Here is a 24,980-nt window from a genome sequence, read left to right as displayed (position 1 = left end):
ATAATTTTTCAGCAGGATTGCTGACGAAGATGGCACGGAACATGATGAAATTTAACATGTGAATCAGTACAGACAAGAGAATAGAATAAATGAGGAACAATTAGGTCGTGTCATGAAAAAGAGAGAGAAACAAAAAGGTAAACCATGTAAGATATTTTAAATGTATAAATATTTAGTGGGAATATGGAGGAACTTTTCATGAACTATTTTTTTTTTACTAGATTTTAAAAATGGGAGTTAAAAAGGAAGTTCTCAGACTGGTTCTCAGATGACGGATTGTTGTTTGGCGATTTCCTGTGATGACAAAGATATTTAGGAAGAGTCTGCATGTAAGACCCAACTCCCATGCAGGAAATATCACACCTGAGTTTTTAAAACATAGTGTACTTCTTATGGTTTGTGTCTTTTTTGTTTTAAGTATTTTATGTATATGTAGGCAATATGGGAGGTATTATTGATAGTTGATTGATGCCAATGGTTGCCATACTTACCAGGTTGACCCTGCTATGGTACCATACTATAGTGAGGCCATTCTTTGCCCTGGACGGTAGTAAGGTTCGGGCAGGGGTTGAGGCTGCGCACCTCTTGTTGCAGGAAGCCCAGCAGAACTATGCCCAGTCTGCCCTCTTCCTGTTCTTCCGGGGTCGAGTCTGCAGACTTCAGGTGAGTTCTGCAGTCACAGTTGTATGTTACACGAGAGTAGGTTGACTTCACTCACTTCTATGAACTGCATTAGACATTTGGATCTAATAATCTAAATAACACTTTCTGGTCATGGGAATTTGTAAATAGAGAAATAGTTGTATCACTTACAGTATTACAAACCCTCCCATACGTATGACCTATACAACTTACGACCATCAGTACAAATGACCAGAAAAAATATAAAAAAAAAGATTATGTGATGAAAGAGTCTTAAAATGAGAAGTAAAAAGAAATAACAGAATCTTATAATAAAGCTGTTTAATAAAAGACGAGATAATCATGACAAATTGAGTTGGACTAAAGAATGCTGTACAGGTATACAAATTCTATATGCCATGGTGACATATGTCCAACTTATGGCCATTTCGAGATCCGACTGGTTGGTCAGAATGGAACTCAGACATATGTCGGGAAGGGGATGTACTTGAACATGCCTCTTTTTTGTTTTCTCATGATTGGCAGTAATGTTTTGGAAGCCTGAAGCCTGTTTTGGAAGTTTTTGGTAGCCTGAACTCTCTTTGCAAACTCCAGTTGCCTGTAGGAGTCCAAAGGTCATAATAAAATTGCCCCATAAAGCTGTTAACTGTGCTCAGTATAGAATAGCCTTTTATGAACCAAGATTGACAGTATTACCTCAAGAACTTCACTGAGAATGTATACTGAATAGTTGTACCATGGCAAGTTTGCAATCTACAAAAATTTCTTCTGTATCTTTAAGAATTTTATATGTGGTATGTATGAAAAGATTTAGAATATCCTCATCATTTTAGAAGATATTAACCTGCAGGTTTTAATTTTCTCGAGAACAGTATTAGGCCAATATACTTCAGAGCAGAACACTTTCGACAAGTCTGTACCAAGCTTGCTTTGTGTACCTCACTGAGAAATGAGTGGCCCAAATTAATACTGAATTCGTGCATTTATGAACCTCTAACATAATATGCTTTGGCAAAAATAGACCTGACAATAATGCCAACAGTTTAGGAAGACAATTAGCTGCTGTGTTGAGCTTGTAAACTATAGGTAGTGTGTGTTTAATTAGGTGCAACTTTTTGTCATCGCAAGTAGGGCATGACATTGGAGGCTGTTGAGGTGACTTGAACATTAGAATGGCTCTGAGTATTATTTGAATCATACTATGATCTTAGCTATTTATAGTTAGTAGCTGGTAGGCAGTCGATGACCAGGGAAGTATATTACCAGTACTACCTGCCAGGGTATCAGGAAGGTTAGTGACATATGCTTAGTGAGCCAGCACTTTAGTGGTTGTCAAGTTGCACTCCTCTGATCCAGGAAGCTGTCTTATCTTTCTGCCTCACTAACATCAGGACTTCCTGCATTCTGTTCACAAACATACGTTCTCTCCTTGTCATATGTAACACTTGACTACACTTAACTCACGCAGCTCATTTTTTAACTTTAGATTTTCCTGTGGCAAGTACTGCGTGCTAGCCTTGCCTTTTGGCAGAATGGTAGAAGTAGTAGGTAGGAAAATTTAGGCTGGAGCATTGGGTAGATAGGTAGGAGCGGTAGATAGTAGTCATAAGGAACGTTAGGTAGGAGCCTCTGCAAACACTGTGGTAGACTTGCCCACTGCCAGTGGCCTGTTAAGGGTGAAGCTCTAAAGGCTTAAGAAGCAGCATTTGAGTTCTTTTGTATGGAGACTCTGTTCCCTGGCCAACCCTTTGAGGAAGTTTCAATTGGAACAGGTGTCTGAGATATAGATGGATAGATAGACACCCCCAGAGATGTTAACCATATGTGTGCCTGTGATTAACTAGCATAGTAACTTCTCCCTGGGTTTATTGGGTCCTTGACTACCTTGATTATATATTTGAGCACGAAGCTTAATCAAAGTTTACTCTGATATTAACTGAATGATAGACAGTTCCCACTGCGGATATTTATCTGTATTTTTACTTTTTTCAACTTTTTTTTTTTTTTTTTCTGTCTCCCGCGTTTGCGAGGTAGCGCAAGGAAACAGACGAAAGAAATGGCCCAACCCACCCCCATACACATGTATATACATACGTCCACACATGCAAATATACATACCTACACAGCTTTCCATGGTTTACCCCAGATGCGTCACATGCCTTGATTCAATCCACTGCCAGCACGTCAACCCCGGTATACCACATCGCTCCAAATCACTCTATTCCTTGCCCTCCTTTCACCCTCCTGCATGTTCAGGCCCCGATCACACAAAATCTTTTTCACTCCATCTTTCCACCTCCAATTTGGTCTCCCTCTTCTCCTCGTTCCCTCCACCTCCGACACATATATTCTCTTGGTCAATCTTTCCTCACTCATTCTCTCCATGTGCCCGAACCATTTCAAAACACCCTCTTCTGCTCTCTCAACCACGCTCTTTTTATTTCCACACATCTCTCTTACCCTTACGTTACTTACTCGATCAAACCACCTCACACCACATATTGTCCTCAAACATCTCATTTCCAGCACATCCATCCTCCTGCTCACAACTCTATCCATAGCCCACGCCTCGCAACCATACAACATTGTTGGAACCACTATTCCTTCAAACATACCCATTTTTGCTTTCCGAGATAATGTTCTCGACTTCCACACATTCTTCAAGGCTCCCAGAATTTTCGCCCCCTCCCCCACCCTATGATCCACTTCCGCTTCCATGGTTCCATCCGCTGCCAGATCCACTCCCAGATATCTAAAACACTTCACTTCCTCCAGTTTTTCTCCATTCAAACTCACCTCCCAATTGACTTGACCCTCAACCCTACTGTACCTAATAACCTTGTTCTTATTCACATTTACTCTTAACTTTCTTCTTTCACACACTTTACCAAACTCAGTCACCAGCTTCTGCAGTTTCTCACATGAATCAGCCACCAGCGCTGTATCATCAGCGAACAACAACTGACTCACTTCCCAAGCTCTCTCATCCCCAACAGACTTCATACTTGCCCCTCTTTCCAAAACTCTTGCATTCACCTCCCTAACAACCCCATCCATAAACATATTAAACAACCATGGAGACATCACACACCCCTGCCGCAAAATTACATTCACTGACAACCAATCACTTTTCCTTTTTTTCAACTACTGTGAGATTAGTTCCTGAAAGTTAAGTTAAAAGAGAATTTTTGAGGGGAGGAGTGATTTTTCCTGCAGCTTTTGACAAGATTATGTTGCATTTCATTTTGTCCGTCTCTGGTTTTATGATCTCGGTTCAGTTTTAGGTTTGTCATTTACTTCTACTGTAGTTAATAGGTAAAATTTTCTAATTATATATAACCTGGCATATGATTCTGTTCAGGTAGATTTCGAATGATCAGCATGCCATTGTATTTACAAATTAGAACCACTTATTCATTCCTGTGGTTGTCAGGTAGATTTTGAATGATCAGCATGCCATTGTATTTACAAATCAGAACCATTCATTCATTCCTGTGGTTGTCCTTGTATTTGCTGTACTTCCTAGAAACACTTCATACTTATGTAAGCATTACCCATACCTCTTTACACCCTCACTGTATATATATACTCGTGTCCTTTCCTGTCACTCCTCATATATTTCTCTAGATTCATAATTCCTATGTACGTTTTTGTTTTTGTAGCAGTTTCATAATTATCTTAGTGATTGTATGATGCCTACAACCATGCTCTTCAAAATATTGATCCACAAAATCTTTCGCTCTGCCAAATGTAATCTTTGTATTTTTCAATTCTGAATGTCTCCAAGTCCATGTGGCAGAATGCAGTTGTTGAGTGTTATGAAATGGTGAGTGAGGAGAATTTAGTAAAATCAGATTGTCAGAAAAAAATTTCAGTTAGGGAGTCAATTTAATTTGATTTATGGAAGTTCCAAAATATTTCCAGATTGTGCAAAGATACTTTTGCAAGATAGTGTAATTGGAATTGTCATTTTAAAGGCATGAGAAAGTGTGAAATTATAACACCCATGTTTGCCACCTCCCTTGTTAGTGAGGTAGCACCAGGAACAAATTTATAACCGCATCATTTGCTCACATCTACTCATGTAAATGTCATGTATAATGCTCCAAATCTACATTACCCATTCACAGCCAAGCCCCACAGACCATTCCATGGTTTCCCTTGACCACTTCACATCCCTGTACATTGGTTCATTCCATTGTTTCCCTTGTCCACTTTAAATCCCTTTACCCTGGTTCATCTCTAAAGGTTCCCTTGCCTTCTTCACATCTCTGCATCCTGGTTCAGCCAATTGATAGTACTTCACTCCTTCTATACTTTTTTGTCCCACTTCATTCTATTCCATGCTCACCTCTCACCCACATGAATGTTAGGGATCCAATAACTTTCACTCCATCCATCCATCTTGGTCTCTCCCTTCCCAAAGCTTCCACCTGTGATGTGTATATTTCTTACATGATTAACCTTCCGCACACCACACGTCCCCAGACATTTAATTTCCTGCATGTCCAACCCCTTCCATTCTTTTGCCTTGAAGGACTAATATTCCTATCTATACATCAACTGCACCATTAAATATATTCATCTTTGTCTTTATGAAGCGTGACCTCTCCTTCCACCCACTCCTTAATGTGCTCAGGATCTTTGAATGTGGGAAGTAAGATTATTGGTATGAGTAGATCAGTATGAATATAGATTTTCAAAGCAGTGTAATCTTCTAAGAAGATATGATGCTTAATGCTCACAATTCACAGAAATACAGTGCTGTACGTAATGAAAACCCAGGCCACTGGAGTATTAGATAGGCATAATGCAGTCATACTTTGGAGTTGTTTTTGTTTGTTTTTGCTGAATGAGGGCCACTTCGTGATAATGAATGTGAAAACGAACATCCTTAGGGTGACATACCTGCGGCCCTGATGTCCTACCGTGGTGCCCTGCAGGTGTCTTCACAGAGAGAATTACAGCTGCTTGCTCTACATGAGGTAGCCTGGTGTCACCTTCTACAGTTAAACTGGAGCCATGCCCAAGGTGCCTTTGCTAACCTGAAGAAAGAGTCACGGTGGTCCAAGAGCTTCTATGCGTATATATCTGCTGGTAGGTGCATATCAGTGACAGTTCGTAGGCACGGGATAATGAATTGTGTATAGTAATGTATCTGAGTTGTTTAATGCATGAACAAAATAATGTCGAGAACATTATCTCAGAAAGCAGAAATGGGTATGTTTGAAGGAATAGTGGTTCCAACAATGTTATATGTTTGCGAGGCGTGGGCTATAGGGAGAGTTGTGCGAGGGAGGGTGGATGTGCTGGAAATGAGATGTTTGAGGACAATATGTGGTGTGAGGTGGTTTGATCGAGTAAGTAATGTAAGGGTAAGAGAGATGTGTGGTAATAAAGAGTGTGGTTGAGGGAGCAGAATAGGGTGTTTTGAAATGGTTTGGTCACATGGAGAGAATGAGTGAGGAAAGATTGACAAAGAGGATATACGTGTCTGAGGTGGAGGGAGCGAGGAGAAGTGGGAGACCAAATTGGAGATGGAAAGATGGAGTGAAAAATATTTTGTGTGATCGGGGCCTGAACATGCAGGAGGGTGAAAGGCATGCAAGGAATAGAGTGAATTGGAACGATGTGGTATACCGGGGTTGACGTGCTGTCAATGGATTGAACCAGGGCATGTGAAGTGTCTGGGGTAAACCATGGAAAGTTTTGTGGGACCTGGATGTGGAAAGGGAGCTGTGGTTTCATTGCATTATTACATGACAGCTAGAGACTGAGTGTGAACAAATGTGGCCTTTGTTGTCTTTTCCTAGCACTATGTTGCACACATGAGGGAAGAGGGGGTTTTTATTTCATGTGTGGCAGGGTGGCAATGGGAATGAATAAAGGCAGACAGTATGAATTATATCCCTGGGGATAGGGGATTAAGAGTACTTCCCACGTATTCCCTGCGTGTCGTAGAAGGCGACTAAAAGGGGAGGGAGCGGGGGGCTGGAAATCCTCCCCTCTCGTTTTTTTTTTAATTTTCCAAAAGAAGGAACAGAGAATTGGGCCAGATGAGGGTATTCCCTCAAAGGCCCAGTCCTCTGTTCTTAACGCTACCTCGCTAATGCGGGAAATGGCGAATAGTTTGAAAAAAAAAGAAAGAAAAAGGCAGCAAGTATGAATTATGTACATGTATATATGTGTATATGTCTGTGTATGTATATATATATATATGTATGTATGTATACGTTGAAATGTATAGGTATGTATATGTGCCTGTGTGGACGTTTATGTATATACATGTGTATGTGGGTGGGTTTGGCCATTCTTTCATCTGTTTCCTTGTGCTACCTCGCTAATGCGGGAGACAGCAACAAAGTATAATAAATAATTAAATAGTAATAATAATAGCCTGATGGGCATGGTAATTGATTTGGGGATCTGGTTTCAGTGTATTACGCATGGCAGCTAGAGAGTGGATGTGAGTGGATGTAGATTTTCTTCGTCTGTTCCTAATGCTACTTTGCTAATGCAGGAAATGGCAGTTAATTATGAAAAAGAAAAGATTAAAATAATAATAATAATAACAGTAGGAATGATTATAATAATAGCAGTAATAATAAACAAATAATTAGGATAATGTGATAATAATGATTGTAAGAATAATATTTTGGACATGTTTGTCATTTCCCCCATAAGCAAGGTAGTATCAAATGACTTATCCATAGAGGAAAAATCCTCACATCTCCATTTTCTCTGCTCTTTCTTTTGGAAGCTAATAATGCAGGAGGGGAGGATATTTGGCCCCATTTCTTGACTTTCATAGTTACCTTTGATGACGTGCCAGAAATACATGGATAGGATTCGTCCCCAAATCCCGAGGGATTAATAAGATTAAATTATAATATTAGCAATGGTAATAGTAATTGTATAATGATACCCTCCTGCCCAAGGAGTCATTTACAATTGTCCAGTACCAATTTCTGTGAAAGTCCTGGTATTACCTAGGACATTTCTAAAGGCTCATGCAGCTCAAGGCTGAGCTTCATTCAGTACCAGGGAAATGTATACTCCTGTTGGAGTGAGAAGTTATTTGCTAAGACTGTACTTTCTATGGCACAGCCTCACTAAAGGTGACTCTTTACTCGTGGTGTAACATCAAGTAGATGAAGCCTGGTAACGTACCCCATGTGATGCACAGACGCATATATATCCTGCTTGGATGTGTATCCTGGATGTGGTAGTCAGAGCACAGCCGACTTAGCTGTTTATCGTCCCCTTTGGGCTAAACTTGTAATCTTGGGCAAAATTTAGTGTTGTGTCAGAGATTCCATTTATCCAAATAGCTTTGATGCCTAGTAAAAGGATTTTTATATTTTTTTCTTGTAGATTACTGATGAAGTTGGATGAAGTCTCCATGATTATGTATGTAACATTCTTTGGGTGGAAAATCTTTATCCTTTTTAGTATGCAGATTTAATATGGTTACAAAATGTTCAGGTGAAAATCTCTCTTAATCACTCATAGATTTGTTAGCTCGCATGGAGCTTAGCCAGGACAGTCATAATCAGTACCAAAGTAAAGGATTTTAGAACTTCAATCAATGTATTTTTCTTGAAGTACTGTGGTTGTATTTGTTTCTTTCCATAGCATGTAATAAGGATGACCATTTATACCAGAATGAATAGGTTTTTTTTTTTTTTTGTATATCTCTTTGGCAAGAAGTCATTTCACATATTTACAGTGAAGACAGATATTGAGTAACCTATGTAGTTACACGAATAGGGATTACCATTTCACCTACCATACGTAGCTTTTTGGCTGTATTGCACAATTTATATCTTTTTCTTTGAAGGTGGGTAAATATAATGCATGGGAACTTATTGTCATGGCCTCTGCAAAGAGTTTGGGGTAAATGATAGTTTGTTCTTATATTTTGGTCTTTCCACTCCTATAGCAACTGGTTACATGACAGTTAAAATATCTGCTTCAGTATTAGTGTTTACCTAAGGTCATGTAACTTACAGGTTTTAAAATTTATTGTCTTGATCGGCTACATTTCTGTGTGTACAGAAACGGTTATGATTTTCAGCACCATTTTCTACTTCATTTACACATATTTTTTTCTCTTTGTGGTGTAATTAAGAAGCTTTACTTTCTGCTTTTATTGATAAATATACAGAGTCCCAACCATGATACATACTACCTTTCTTTGACAGTCCTGTGCCATAGAAACAGCATATCAGACTTTCTTTTGCTATTTTATTGTGTTTTAGTGATCGTTCACTTTTGAAGAATTCTGGGCTGCCATCAACTGATATTAACTTTTTTTGCAGTGTGTTTAGGGGCATCTGGCCGATTAGAGGATTGTGCACAAGGAATGGAAGAAGTCCCAGCCCTTGTCCGTCGGTCCAGTCACGCTCTGGAGTCCTTCTTGATGCGACGGGCCATGAAGGTAGACCTGAAAGAGAAAGAATATTACTGTTTATAGTTATATGATAAGTTATTATTTTGGATAAAGTAGGGTAGCAAGTGTGTCATAGGGAACTGGACATTCTTGCTGTCTTTGTGAGTCTGGGGTTGGGTACTTTCAGGTCTTCAAAGGTAATCCCTGCAAAAGGGATGCAACACTGCATTTAATTCACCCCATGCAACAATACATTGTTCCACTAAAACACTGATTTGTTCAGTACAACTGCATCCCCAAAGAAGTCCTTTGAATCTGCCATCACCCTCCTAAGAACTCCCTCCCCCAGTAGCTTTGAATCCTACCTATACTTTTTCACATTGATTGGTCAGCCAGTCACACTCAGCAAAATTCCAGCCATACTTGCTGTCACAGACAACTCACTCGTAACATGCATACCGTACTGTACATAATCAACACGAAACCCATAAAGAAATTAAATGCCTTCAGAACACTCACCAGTAGCAGGTTTAGACAAGAAAAAGAATCCTTCACTATCTTCAACAAGCAATTAATTTGCAGTACCCTAAACTACATCTCACCTTCCTGGTCATCCACCATGTGGAAAGGAAATATAATGCTGTAGCATATCATACAAAATAGCTTTCAGAACCACTGCTTGCTTTCCGACAAACACAAAAATTCACCATCTGTTCAACGAAAAAAAATTTCATACAACCTTACTTCAATAAGCTCAGCACTCAGTTCTTCATAACAGCACGAAACCCCTCTCACTTTGACACCCTGTAAACAGCCACTAAACCCCCAGGTAGATACTAAACACTTACCCCTCCCTCACTCAGAAACAACATATACTCACAGATCCCCCCTTCCCATAAACACGACAAAGACAAAATGATTACGCACTGAAATGACCTGACAAGCACTTCACATATGCTCCCCACTCCCACCCAGCCTTAAAAACCACCCCAATAGACAATCTATCCCTCTGAAACTACTTTCTCCATATATATGTACGAGTTGTTGTTTCTTATTGTACACTGGACATGGACCCATCTCCCCTAGCATTACAAACACTGTTTCAGCATATCACAAGACCTGTCATGTCTAAGCTACAGCTCATATACTAAAGGCACTGAACATGTACTCCTCAGTTGCCATATACTCTTCCCACAGAGGCGCACACACACGTTATTACTTGTTGTGACTCCTTCCCTTAGAACAGCATTAGACCCTATCCTGCCCAAACAATTCTATAACCAACCACCATACCCCAAGTAGAAATGAAAATCACTCAACTTGTTTGTGAAAAACATCTTTCTTATATGTCATTATTTATAATTGGAATGTAAGCATGTAAGCTTTCCCTAATTACCATTGACATATAAGATGGAGATTTCAGGCTCTTTGGGACAATTCATTTGATAGCAACTGTGAATTCTCTCTCACTTCTCATGTCTTATTTTTTTTTTTATTTCAGTCCAGAGGTGATATAATAAGCAAGAACTACTGTCTCCTACGTGCCTATGAGCTTCTCTACTTGTGGAATGCTCTGTCCTCGTGTTCCATGCAGCATCGACTGCTTATGGTGGAAGGTAAATTCTTTCATTCCCAACTTGGACTTAGTTTCTTTGTTAAAAGCTAAAGCTTGTAAAAAAGGAAGTAACTTGCTTCATAATGTCATGTTTCTGGTTGTTACTATTAATATAATGTGCTTATAGTGTACACAAGTTTAATTTTGTGTACTGATCCAAATGACAGGCTGAATCCTGTCACAAGCAGCTTGGTTAGAGGTCATTATTTTACTTGTTTTTTTGTTTCATAAACATTATATTTCTCAGACAGTGGGAATAACATCCTGTTTTTTTGTGTGCATCATACCTTTATCGATACATCTTTCCAGAATGCCAAGCAATGGGGCAGTGTGGAGATCAAGAGGGCCTGCGGCAGCTGATCATAGCTGCCATTCTTGACACTTTGGGCTCTACAGGTGATGCTGTTGAACATTTTCGCCTTAGTGTACAGCAGGGCCTCTTGAACTCTGACGAACTATGTGTCCCAGCATTTGCACTCTATGAATTAGGTCTCCTCTTGGGTGCTAGTGATGAGGTGAGTATTGAAGCTCAAACAGTTGCAGGCTGTGAATATAACAGTAGGTATTCAGCAGTTATTATGCAGTATTTATTAATAAGGACCATTGAAAGATTGTATTAAGAAGCAATATTAATAATTTTTTGTGAAAATGCTTTTTTCTTTAATATTTGAAAAACTGGAGAACTTTCTGAATATTAGCTGATCACTGTAGCACATATTGCATTCTGCAATAATTTTCTGCATTGAAATATATTAATCTTATATGCTGTACCATAATTTAGAAAATACAGTGCATCTGTAACAGAACTATTTTTTGTTGCAGACTCTAGACGAAGGTAGAAAATGCCTTGAGGATGTCAGAGATAACTACCACGGGTATGATTTTGAAAACCGCCTTAATGTAAGGATTCATGCAGCTTTGAAAAATCTGCCATAAGTTTTGGTCATTAATATGAGCAGCTGTGACTTGAATTTGAGAATTTTTGGCTCAGTTAAAACAAATTTAGTGGCTATTTTTATAAATATTTCATAGAAGTTGGGGTATTATGAATCTGATTTGTAATTAGCTCAGTGAGATTGTGTGCTAAAAGTCTTGTTAGATGTAGAAATTTTAATTTGCACTGCAAGCCCAGATCACACTGGTTAAATTGTTTATACCTTTTATTAGTGTGTTTTGGTGGTCTTTGCAGCGTCTCAGAAACTTTTGAGAATAACTGTTATGGTTATGATGGATGAAAGCGAAGCAGATCATATGCTGTAAACAAGAAATTACTTATAAGCCATATTGGCAGATTTGATGGACATGCATCGCTCTCATTTATGCTGAGAATACTTGGATGTATTTACTAAGTATTTAACCGTTACTTAAAACAGATCTCATTTATGTTTAGATGAATTATATATATTATTTTTCTGTCTTGATATTACAGTAAAACTCCTTAATCTGGACCAGACCAGTGCCAGAGGGTCAGAATATATGAATAATTCATGCCGGGTAAACATTCCTTTTGTTCTTGCTATTTTGCCTACAAAACAGAAAATATCAAGAATGATGAAATATGATAGCTCAAGGATTTACTTGGTATGTTGAGGGATGTTGGGGAACAGTTGTTAGCTGCACGATGCATGTGGACTTGCCCTCCTCATGCATTATGTAAAACTTGACGATTAATCGAGTTGAAATCCGTAAAGGCCTCAGGAGAACCTGGGGTGACCATGGCAATGTCACTTAATGCTATGGAGGCTTGGCTTATGGTTGTAAATGTGCCTGTTTGAGGCAAAAAATGGATTTTAGGGGTCTAGATTTGATGAGTTTTAGTGTAATTAAATGTAACAAATGATGCTTATTTTTATGATACATTTATCGGTTTGATATTTACCCAAAAAGAATAATTGTAAACTTTGGAATAGAGAGGATTGAACCTTTTGATGATTCTCATGTTAGTATAAAAGATATTGCCTAGAATCAGAATCATCTGCCTTCCTAAATATTTAAACTTATGCTCTTATTGCTGAAAACCTTGTGTGTGTGTGTGTGTGTGGGTGTGTGTGTGGAAGGGCCTGTTGGCTCATGTCAGGCTGAGATTCTGTAAGGGCCAATGTTATAAATGTGAAATACAAATAGATAGCTCAAAACAATAGTGATATTTTGCTGTTTGAGTATATAGAAATTTTATATGAATAATAGAGGCTAAATGTAATGGTATAGAGTTGAAATGTACTGAGAGATACACAGACCATGTTCGTAGTGCAAATGCACTTGAATGTATGGAGGCTTTATGATTCCAGAATTTCTTTTGGTAAGATTTAGGTGTGTATCACTGATGTGCAACACAGCAAGCAGAGACTCGCACATTAGCCACAATTACTTGCATGTTTTACTCTTATGCTTCAGGATTGAAATTCACCATTTTGTTATTGTGAATCAGTTAAGAAGACATTAAGATTCTAGGACAAACAGCTCATCTTTCTTGTTCTATTGCAAACTTTGAATCAGATTTCCGTGTCAATTGTATGTTATTTGTGAAAGTCACGATTCTCTTTTAAGCAAACTCAGGAATTAGTAAAAACATGCACTTCGGTATTTTTATAGCTTCAAATCCCAGAATTTAGGTTATGTGAGCAAACTAACTTGTTTCCCATTGTAATATGCAAATCATTATATTTAACCAAATCTGCCTTACTGTATGTTCATATTTTATCAATAAGGTCACACACTTTAGTTTCTGTCAAGATAAAAAGACTACAAAGAAACTGGCATATAATCTCTCAGAGTGATAGGCTGTGTAGACCCCATCAGACTGAAAGTTAAACTTCACAACAGAATAGGTCACATTTCCTTCCGTTGTTCGTTCTTTTGGAAAGTCAATACAGGAGGGGAGGATGTCCAGCCTTGCTCTGATCACCCCTCTTAGTAGCCTTTTGCTACACTCAGGAAATACATTGGTAGTGTTCTTTCATCCCTGTCCCCAGGGATATTCTTGTTACTATTATTTTTTCCTACGCGCCTGCTTTTTTCTTTATTAGTGACTTAGTAAGAGGAACCAACAAAGAAATGGTCTCATTTGCTGTTATCCACTCTGTGTTTTCCCCCAACCACTTCACATGCCCTAGTTCAGCCCATTTTCCGCTGTCATTTGCTCTACCCATTGCATGCGTCACACCCTTCCGCATGTTGTGGCCCTAAGCCTTCAAAGCATGTTTCACTCCATCTTTCCACTGCCTCCTTGGTTTCCACTTTGCTTTGATCCTTCTAGGTATTATTATTATCATTTTTATACAGCAGAGCCCCTTCTACTGGGTTCCTGCAGCTTTGAGGCTGCACTCCATGGATGAGCTGAGGAATGATGACTTTTATGGGATGAGTGATTCCTTGATCTCTGTCCTGTTACAAAAATAGGAGCCCATTGAAGGTGTAACCACTTGTGAACAGAGTCCGGGCATGTTATTGATTACTTGTGTTAGTTGTATTTTAGTTGAATGGTATATGTCCTTTATTTTATGAATTTCACTTTTTTGTTATGATAAAGCTATGTTTGTAGTCTGGTATTTCCATATATCAAATGAGTGCTAATTAAATGTTAACTCTTTCACTGTGGCCGTGATATGTATAAACAGTGCGGTATGTCAGTTTCTGTTCATTGCGGCAGGTGTTTATATGAACTAATTTTTTTAAATGCCTGTTTTTGCCTTGCTACAGCCTCAAATATATCCATACACTTCTCAGTCTGTGAGATCTGTGCCTTTATCATGTAATATTAATCTGGGAAGCTGTGAAACTTGTACAAAATAATTGAAATCAGTGATGAAAATTCTTCGTAATCATATTTATATGTGACCTAAACACCTCCCAAAATACCACGTCTCACTACATATGCTTGGCGGTATTAGTTTACCTCGTATACTTGGCATCAGAACTGCTTAACATAAAGTGCTTGTGGCATACATTAGCAATATCTGTCTATCTTTGACACCTGTTCCCTTTGGGAACTTCCTCAAGGGGATGGCCACAGCAAAAGTCCCCATAACTAGTGACTTCCAGTGCTGCCTCTTAGCCTTTTGTGCCTCAGCCATAACAGGCCACTGGCAGAGTGCAACTCTAATGCAGTGTTTTTAGAGGCTCCGACCTAATGTTCCTACGAATTACTTCTACCTAATATAAGCAGTATTTCACTAGATTAAATTGTATGCGGTTTTGAAAATTCTCTTTTTGGTAACTGTAATGACAGAGTTATGGAAGTATTATACAGAATATTTGAGAATCTGCCTCACATTGAGCGTACAGTGGATACTATGACTGCCACAGTGAAAAGAGTTAAACTTGTAGCACTGGTAGAATATGTTACTTATCGATCCATTTGTCTTCTTTAACTGTGTGATCAGTTTTGGTATCGAGTACATTAATTGCCTATGGCATTTAAGTTTATTCACGGAAGAAATCCATGAAGCTGTATAGTCTTTGTGCTTTGCAAAGACATTTTAGAGGATATGGAAGATGGCATCTCTGTTTATACTATGTTAAGGCTTCAGATCTGAAACTATCTTTCCTCCGAAGAATCCTACATAATGTATCCAGGTGTCAACAATCCTGGCTTATAAACATTTATAAGTAACTGGAGAGCTGTAGGATGGCACTCCCAAGTTGTATAGATATCTGATTTGTGACTTGGTGAAATTTCACCCATCTCTCAGAAACCATGCATTCATCTAGTCTGTCTTGGATACCTAATGTTTCAATATATACAAAGTATGTCTCTGTGCACTGATCTTGTGGGATTAATAACTTCTGTTATTAGTCAAGTTAACACAGTTTATAGCTGAAAATGGGTGTCAGAACCTATAAGTTGTTCAGCATCTGGGTCAAGAACTTTTTTTTTTCCTACAAGGAAGCTTCTTTTTATTTATATAATGGTCTTTATTACGGCAATAATGAGTTTAGTTTGTTTCCTCTGTTATTAGTTGGATTTCCCATCTGTTATGCTGAGGGACACAGCACTTGGGCAAGAAGTTAGTGGTTGCAAGTTTCTTTTGCTGAAGCTAGCCTTGGTCTAGTTTCCTTTGTGTCAAAAGGGGATGAGTGATTGTGGAAGCAGGGGTGATAGGAACAGGCTGTCATTTGTAGCCAATTGTACGAACGTGAATATCTAGAGTGTCGTCATGGTGAAATGTTACGGCAGATTTAGCAGCTACTGCAATGCCTTGTTTCTAGATAGTTTGGTAGACACAATGGCAGACTCGAATTTCGTGTACGAGTGGTGGCCTACTTGTATGACTGAAAGTATAATGAACTCCTGAAGCTCAAAAACGTCTTTTTAGACGATAATTGTAAAGGATTATTTCATATGAAGTCGGCTAATGGTCAAGTTTATCCTAAGGAGTGTGAATGATGGACTACGAACACTAGGCAATTTGTAAAATTTCGTGTTTAGTCATTGTGTAATGTATCGTCTTTCCAAGTGATTCAGTTTTTATTATTTATTTAGATGAGCTATTCACCTATATGATTAAGATATGGGGAGTGGAGTACTTTTTTGTGTGTGTGTGTGTTATTTTAACTTGTTGAAATAAATGCATTGCTGTCAGTATATTAGTGCACCACAGGCAGAGTTATATGCCACTTCTATACCTTTTTTGAAATACATAAAGAAAGGGGAAGAAATGCAAGGGCTTTTGAATTCTTGAGGCATAAGAGTAATATTCACAATTTTTAAGGTCAAGTACATATATGCAAATGTTATTTTAAGTGTAAGGGTACCGATTTTGGGAAATGAAACACACTTGTTACCATTTTCCAGTGATGAAAAAAAGAAAATAGGAGTATGTGGCAAGTGATATTCAGAATTAGCTTATTCATCTCAGCTGTACAGTGACTTAAAGCATTGTCTTGGTAAGTTAAGTGCATGATTTTGGTATAGAGTCCAGAGAGTATGTATGCAGATATGTACATATGTACATATATTTGTGTATGCATGCATGTATGAGTGTTTGCAGATGAAATATGTGTTAAAGAGTGTAGTTTCCTTAAGTATTTTGAGAATCGTCTTTAAATCGTACGAGATCAGAATACTTACTTTTAGAAAATTAGTTTAAAATCAAGGTCAACAGAGTTCATATTTTTGTGTATATTCTGAAAATTATTTGAGTAGTGAACACTGATCGATGGATAAGATTTGTTTGAGTGGTAAAGCTGTTTGGTGGATTCCAGTGAAGCACAGTTGTCCCTGATTTAGGGTATGTCTGATTTTTAATCTGTTGATTGGTGTGCGTATTGTAATAATTTCTTTGCATGGAGAAGTGTACGGTTATTTCACTACTTCTATACAGTGAGCTTTGAAGCAAGATTCTCCTCAGCATTGTGATATTGTATCTATTTTTCATTCATCCATTAAGTTAAGCACTCCTGTTAGATAAATGTAGTACCTGTCATAAACACAGTGTTGAGGGACAGCATGACTGTGGATACATGCGTTGCACACCATCTGTTGGACAAGTGTGTAATAATGTTGTTAACATAGCAATAAAACAATAGTCAGTGAATTGCATGTGTTCTGGATACAGGAATAATTGTGATACTGCTGGATTATATACTAGGTTTATGAGTGAGGATTTGTCTTGGTTCGTTAACACCATACCACATATTCAGAGGTTGGTGTATGTGTATTCTAAAACCATAGACTATATTACCAAAACTTAAGGTACTATTCTCTTGAATTGTGTCAGTTCAGTGTGTTATTTTAATTGCAGCTGCTGTACCGGTACTTTTGTTCGTAGCTCAGTAAAATGCAAATGTTTTCTGATGAATCCCTTGCTTTTGGTAAACAGAAAGTTCCCCATTTCCTGGAACCCATTATTATCTGTGTAATGATCCCCATTTTTATTATTTTTTTTTAGTTTTCTGTGGTTGCCTGTAGACCTGGACAAGGACTGTAAAATCTGTTTATATTATTCACTTCAGACCATCTTCTGAATTTTGACATTGAGTCATAGACATCCTTGTTAGCAATGCTGTTTTTATTTATTGCTATTATTACTAATTATTAGCATTAATATTTTTCATATGTTAACCTTTTCCTGCATCAGAAGAGTAGTGCCAGGAACAGAGGAAAAAAATTACCTCATTATTGTTATTGTCATGGATGCGAGCCTTGGGCCCTGAGTGTTAAAGATTGGGATATGGTGAATGTGTGGTATGATGAGGTTTGGTCATGTAAGGAATAAATGTAATAATAAGTGTTGTCAGAGAGCTGATCAAGGTATGGTTTGGACATGAGATGAGATTAAGAAAAATAGATAAGGTCTTGACGGATAGGATCTATGTCATATAAGTGTGAGGAATAAGAGGGAAGGGAAGACTGAGAAGATGGAAGGATGGAGTGAAAGATGCTGTTGAGGTACTAGGTCCCAAACATTCAGAAGAGTGAAAGGCAAACATGGGATTGAGCAAAGTGGAGTGTTATGACATATAGACAGCTTATTTCCCGCACACCAACAGCTTACTGTAAACTCTCCCCCTCTCTGTGTGACCATTGATCATAATGTTTATGAATTTTAAAAATCCGAAGTTTGTGAGAACTTGTCACATGTTTCGGAGATGGTAGCAAAAGTCAGTTTTTAAATTGTGGAAACTGGTGCTTCCACTTGTGACATGCTCTAGTAGTTATCCTATCCCAGGATCCTCTCTATGGTGCTTCCACAGCACTCGGGAAGTCAGCCACATCTTCCAGCAGGGAATGCAGGTTGAGAGGTGGGGAGATATTGTGTTTTATATGTTAGGGAGTGAAGGTCAGGTGAGATGATGTTTAGTCTTCAATTGGAAATTCCAGCTTCAGAATGAGAGGTCGCATGGTGTGTCGAAATGATGTTTGTAATGTCAAAGAGAGGAGGGTGGTGTTTGCATCCTGATATGGAAACAGTATTGTACACTTGCTTTAAGGTGTTAATGATACTTAACATGCTCCAAGAGCAGGTGACGCATCAGAACCAACAGCCAGAAAATGAGAGGTAGAATGGGGAAACTCCTCTATGAGAATAGCGTGTGTCAGGGGATTGAAGGCGAACTTCAATATCCAAAGCAAGGTTTCCAGTGGAGAACATTGGTGTTTTGCATCACGTATTTTTTTGTTTGTTAAAACTCATTTTACATTGTGACTGCAGTTCTCTGAATTGCAGAAATCAAAAATCCATTTTTTTTCATTAAATGAGCAGTCTGTACTCAAATCAGTCTTGAATCTCTGTATAAAGTTATGATATTAGTGATTGTCAGTGCTGAATGTCGGGCAAGGCATATTTACATTCCATGTACTGAATTATTTTTGTATTATGTAGTTTATGATGATAAAGATTTAATCTAATTTTGAGAAAGAGGGAAATGTGTGAGGTGTAGTTACCACTGAGGCCAACATATTTTAAACATTTAAAAAGACATTTTTATTGTTCAAATTAGCTCAGTTTTGTGGTCATGAGCATTTTCTCTGTATCCTGTATTTCCAATATGTGGTTTTTATTAGGACTCAGTGTAGCAGCTACTTATGATTACCAGTCATGAAATTTTGTCAGAATGTCAGGTCTAGCTAGTACCGCACAGCACAGTAGGAAGAGGAATGTCTTACATCTGCTTTGTAAGCTTAGTACGAGTGTAGCTCCTGTCAAAGTAATTTCTCTGCAATGTGACCACCTCAGTGATGGGCAGGGTCTAGGAATGTGAAGGAAGTTCTCTTTGTCAGTGAGTTGCACTGATGCCTCTTAACAGACAATATATGATAATTATGTGAATGTAGAAAAAATCTTCCGAGATTCTGACACATTTCTTTTTATGACAGCCAATATGCTTTTCACTCAGAGACGATGGCACTTTAAAAGGGTTGTATGGATTACGATTCTTACTCTTATAGTTTGTTAATTACGTATATTCTCATGAACTGATTTTCCACTTACACTTTAAAAAGTTGTTTAATTTGTTTATGGATGGGGTTGTAAAGGAGGTAAATGCAAGAGTCCTGGAAAGAGGGGCAAGTATGAAGTCTGTTGGGGATGAGAGAGCTTGGGAAGTGAGTCAATTGTTGTTCGCTGATGATACAGCGCTGGTGGCTGATTCATGTGAGAAACTGCAGAAGCTGGTGACTGAGTTTGGTAAAGTGTGTGGAAGAAGAAAGTTGAGAGTAAATGTGAATAAGAGCAAGGTTATTAGGTACAGTAGGGGTGAGGGTCAAGTCAATTGGGAGGTGAGTTTGAATGGAGAAAAACTGGAGGAAGTGAAGTGTTTTAGATATCTGGGAGTGGATCTGTCAGCGGATGGAACCATGGAAGCGGAAGTGGATCATAGGGTGGGGGAGGGGGCGAAAATTTTAGGAGCCTTGAAAAATGTGTGGAAGTCGAGAACATTATCTCGGAAAGCAAAAATGGGTATGTTTGAGGGAATAGTGGTTCCAACAATGCTGTATGGTTGCGAGGCGTGGGCTATGGATAGAGATGTGCGCAGGAGGATGGATGTGCTGGAAATGAGATGTTTGAGGACAATGTGTGGTGTGAGGTGGTTTGATCGAGTAAGTAACGTAAGGGTAAGAGAGATGTGTGGAAATAAAAAGAGCGTGGTCGAGAGAGCAGAAGAGGGTGTTTTGAAATGGTTTGGGCACATGGAGAGAATGAGTGAGGAGAGATTGACCAAGAGGATATATGTGTCGGAGGTGGAGGGAACGAGGAGAAGAGGGAGACCAAATTGGAGGTGGAAAGATGGAGTGAAAAAGATTTTGTGTGATCGGGGCCTGAACATGCAGGAGGGTGAAAGGAGGGCAAGAAATAGAGTGAATTGGAGTCATGTGGTATACAGGGGTTGACGTGCTGTCAGTGGATTGAAGCAAGGCATGTGAAGCGTCTGGGGTAAACCATGGAAAGCTGTGTAGGTATGTATATTTGCGTGTCTGGACGTGTGTATGTACATGTGTAACTTTAAAAAGTTCATATTTGTATTGTGTATTAAAAACTAAAATGCACTGTGAATGCAGCTACATGTTCATAGATGATCTAGGGAATTTACCTCATAATTCACAAAAGACTTTGATATTGCAATAACATTTGAAGAGTTTAGCCAAAGATTAGCATGTGGATAGTTCCTATTTCAGAGTATTATATTTCTAAGTTTAAAACTTAATTCTTTAAGAAATTTATTTTCCATTACATAATGAACAATATGCAGATAAACACCATTTGTCTCCATAGGAGAAACAGTATTTGACCAGAACTGTCAATAGAAAGTTCAAAAAGTAAATAATTTTATATGCTTTGTGTCGGATAATGCCAAGTGTGATGGTGTACTGTATGTGAAATTGTTTTTTTGTAAATTTTATATAAAGCTATGTAATGCCTTGCTTCACTAATGTGAAAGCCACCTTTTCTTGCAAAATTGCTGGGAAATAGGAGAATTTAGTTTTCAGCAATTGAGGGTGTGGAAATGGGTTGGAACCAAATGTTTGGGGAAGAATCTCATTAATTAATGCCACCCTGGTATGAAATCAGGAACGAGCATTAATGTTACAGGTAAATGGAAATTCCTAATTCAGTGTACTTTACATGATATGAAGAAAGTGCTTTAAATGTATCCAATTTCATGTTGTCATGGATAACACCACTTCCCCCCTAGTTTCGTTGATGCCTTTTATATTATATTATCTTACTGTAATACAGGCACAAATATCCAGGTGTTGTTTAGCAGTAACAGGTTGATTTGTGCATTAGTGTTAGTATGACCACTAAAATACTTTTGTTATATTTTCTGTTCGATGTCTCTGCTGCTGGGGCCAAAATGGTGTCATTTTCAAGGCACAATTGGCTGATATGATTCACATTATTGTGTTGAATAATAATTCAGTCAAAATATTTATTTTGTTGGTGTTATGTGGTTTATATTTTGTAACATCTTTAATATGGTGGTAAGTGGGCAGTCGGCAAAAATGGAAGGCTATTAGAATGTGGTGCATTCTATTTTCATGATTTATTGAAAACTACCTTACTGAATATAGATGCATATTCATGAATTTATACGAGCTTTTGAGGTGGCCCATATGTTAGGGTGCTTTTAGCATTTTTTTATTTTTAACTGAGATTTCATGACAATATTTAAGTTTCAGCAGCAGGGGTCAAAGAGAAATAAAATAGAGGTTTACTCATAAAGAAAGGTCTTGCACAAGTAATGATAATATTGTATTTTTTGTAACTTTTATCATAACATATGTTGGAATGGAGGTGTTCATGAAATACGAGGTTAAAGCAGCTTTAATCGACACATTTTGCCATAACAGACTTCTTCATTGGACTGATGTCTATCAGGTGATGGAATCCATTGTGACTAAATGTCTCGCGTGAATCTCTGCTCTAGCCTTACATTTTCTTTCTATCACCTGAATCTCAATATGGTATAATATCTCTTAAGATGTATTGCTAAGTTTGAAATTCAAATGAAGATAAAATGATTTATGATGGGAGAAAATGATTAGGAAGTCATTTAAATAGGTTAATTGGAACATTTTATGATGAAGTTAGTTATATGCATGCCATACTTTTATAACCACAGTTTTGTATGAAGTAAACTTCGTCAAAATTGCCCCATACAAGAACTGCATTGACAGAAGAAAGAATGAAATACATACTGTATTAGTTTGATATTGAATAATAATTAAAGTTATGTTGCCTAAAACAAAATTTCATGTAACTTCATATAAATAGTAATATTGTGTTTAAAATTTTTACACTCCAGTGTATTCAACACTAAACTGTTGATCCTATAAACATTTTACTGAGTAAATAATTTAGAAATTGCTCATAGGAAGTTACTGATGCTGTAGTTTCTGAGGATAAATTTTTTTTTTATAAAATGTGAAGTATTCAAACAGCTGCTTGTTAAGAAACATCAAAAGAAAGCACAACGGTTAATGTGATGGAGAGCACAGCTATTTCACTTTGCCCCTATGTACCCATCACAATACGATGAATTATGAAGTAGGGAAGCCAAGTTATTTTTTGATATTTACTCATTTGTATTGTTGGCCCTGTTCCACTGTCTGGCACCGGGCTGGCGGTATGGTTAAAGCTTATGAGTTTCATAGCTAGTGGCACACAATTAAGGACTGTGGCTCTTATTACTTGCGACCATCTTCTGTTTTTCTGTCGTGCCCATTTGTAGTTAAGTAAATCTGTATTTTCCGAGGATCTAAATATCCTTGAGCTTCACGGTTGAGTGCTTTAACCACAGGGCTTTAGTGCTACCAATTGTTCCTTTTAGATCGTTTAATTTTAAGCCTGGGTAATAGAAGTTGTTTACTGACTGAGTATGTTCTCCAAATACTTTTTTTTTTTGTTCCAATTGCATTATGTGAATGCAGTTTTAGTGACTGACTATCAGAGATATGTGAATGTCAAGTGCTTTTACTGAAATATAGGTAAGACAAAGTGGTCAGTTGGATGTGTGCGTGTCTAACGTTGCTAGTTTTAAGTGGTTCAGTATATTTTTCATATACACATAAAATAGCTCACATCTCGAAAATGGGAAAATTAAAGATGATATGAGTAATTCCTTTCCATATCCTGAACACAAAATCTCTTTAAATGTAAATAAATCTCAGGTAAGTTTAGCATCCTTGAGTCGGGTCTGTGCACTACAGGAATAAGCTGGCAATATAAAGTTCTGGTTGTACTGTTCATTAATGGAGTTAGTTAAGGAATGGGACTTATGTTTTAAACTGCTGGATCACTTGTCATTAGTTTACATTGGAATTATCATGTGCGTAATTTTCATGCAGGTAAGATGGAAAGAGGATTTTGAAGTATTGATGAATGTAGTAGAAGGCGAGGCAGCAGTTGTTACATGGAGGAGGTGACAAGTGCACAAACCTATAACAAAGAGGCAGGTAAGAAGGCTAATAATTAGGTGTGGAGGAGGATCAAACGGATATACATCTTATATGTAATAATTCAACATGGAAACGGAAGCTTGTGTCTGAAGATTGGGTAATGACCAGGATTGTTACTTTACTCGAGGAGGAAAAGGTGCTCAGGATGTATGTAGCAATTAGAATTATGTTATTATACCGGCACAAGTGTGTATGTAGAAAGTGATGAAAGCGGCTGAATGCAGACTAAGTGAAGAGCGAGAGGGTTTTAGGAAAGGTAGAAGAGGATACGTGGATCACATTTGTGTGGTAACGTATTTAGTGAAACATATTTATTTTAGCGGGAACATCAATGTGCAATGTGGCGCAGAGGTCACCTCCTTCATGTAACGATTGCTGCCTCACCTTCTACTACACTCATCACTACTTCATATTACTAACCTTACAATGTTAATTTATCATTATCACTAATGATATTAACATCACTAATGATATTAACTCATTATCAAGACTTCAGGTATATAATGAAATACTTTATCAATGGACAGCACTAATACCTTGCTTTGCGTCTTGTAAAATTAAGAAAAAAGTCTTTTATTTATTCTTACTGAAGTCCTTTCGATAAATAGGATCTAAGATCGATAAGAAGCACAATAAATACTTCATTACCGATCCCTAATTAGTCCAACATTTTGAGAACAAATCCCTCAAGTACAACATGGATAATGATACTCTGAAAAACAAACTTTGATAATTATATTTGGAAAATAAAGTAAGGTGGGTCTATGTAATATACATATATTTTTTTTTATACTTTGTCGCCGTCTCCCGCGTTGGGGAGGGAGCGCTATGATACAGTATATACGACCCTTGGATGCGATGACGTCATATTTGACCTCCGTAGGTCAGGTCATGACGTCATCAGCACCAACAAGTCATTACGTCACATTCGCTTTATCGCCCAGTAAACAGAAGCGTCTGAACACAACAATGATGTCAATAAATCATTTATTCCCCGGCCAATTTACCACACAATTTCGCACCTTGTGCAGTAGTAACTTACCAATATAGTCAGTTATCAGTTATTCTTGTAATAATAATTAGATTAAATAAGTTATGAATTTACGTAGACGTATGGCTGGCAGGGGGGTTGTTATTATTTATTAACGAGTGTTATGATAATATATCGATGTTTGTTTACAAGGAAAGTCTACGGTAATCAGTTATCACGTTTAACTACCTCGGGTCAGTTGGTATAGGGGGTAGTTATTAGTTATTAACGAGTATGATAATATATCGATGTTTGTTTACAAGGAAAGTCTACGGTAATCAGTTATCACGTTTAACTACCTCGGGTCAGGTTAGGTGACCATGGCAGTAATTAACTACTTCAACAACCGTCATTTATCCCTTTATAACAACCATGGATATATCTACAACCATTAGATAAA

The 24,980-nt window shown here is 37.8% G+C and overlaps 1 protein-coding gene and 1 long non-coding RNA gene across 2 annotated transcripts in view; one reads left to right on the top strand and one right to left on the bottom strand.

Moving 5' to 3' along the window:
* LOC139767493 (tetratricopeptide repeat protein 39C-like) overlaps positions 1 to 20,585 on the top strand; it is a 30,160-nt gene extending 9,575 nt beyond the window's left edge. The window contains exons 7-12 of the mRNA XM_071696918.1: positions 495 to 663; positions 5,541 to 5,739; positions 8,964 to 9,082; positions 10,536 to 10,650; positions 10,959 to 11,164; positions 11,472 to 20,585. Of these exons, the coding sequence (XP_071553019.1) occupies positions 495 to 663; positions 5,541 to 5,739; positions 8,964 to 9,082; positions 10,536 to 10,650; positions 10,959 to 11,164; positions 11,472 to 11,585 (922 nt within the window). The 3' untranslated portion in view covers positions 11,586 to 20,585. The remainder of the gene's footprint in view (positions 1 to 494; positions 664 to 5,540; positions 5,740 to 8,963; positions 9,083 to 10,535; positions 10,651 to 10,958; positions 11,165 to 11,471) is intronic.
* Positions 8,952 to 24,980, bottom strand: part of LOC139767494 (uncharacterized) — a 53,253-nt gene continuing 37,224 nt past the window's right edge. The window contains exons 2-3 of the long non-coding RNA XR_011717140.1: positions 10,937 to 11,193; positions 8,952 to 9,088 (exon numbers count right to left, since the gene is read on the bottom strand). This is a non-coding gene — a long non-coding RNA (uncharacterized lncRNA). The remainder of the gene's footprint in view (positions 9,089 to 10,936; positions 11,194 to 24,980) is intronic.

The sequence above is a fragment of the Panulirus ornatus genome, chromosome 61 (assembly GCF_036320965.1).
Source record: "Panulirus ornatus isolate Po-2019 chromosome 61, ASM3632096v1, whole genome shotgun sequence".
In the NCBI taxonomy this organism is placed as follows: Eukaryota; Metazoa; Arthropoda; class Malacostraca; order Decapoda; family Palinuridae; genus Panulirus; species Panulirus ornatus.
This window is presented reverse-complemented; position numbering and strand designations above follow the sequence as displayed.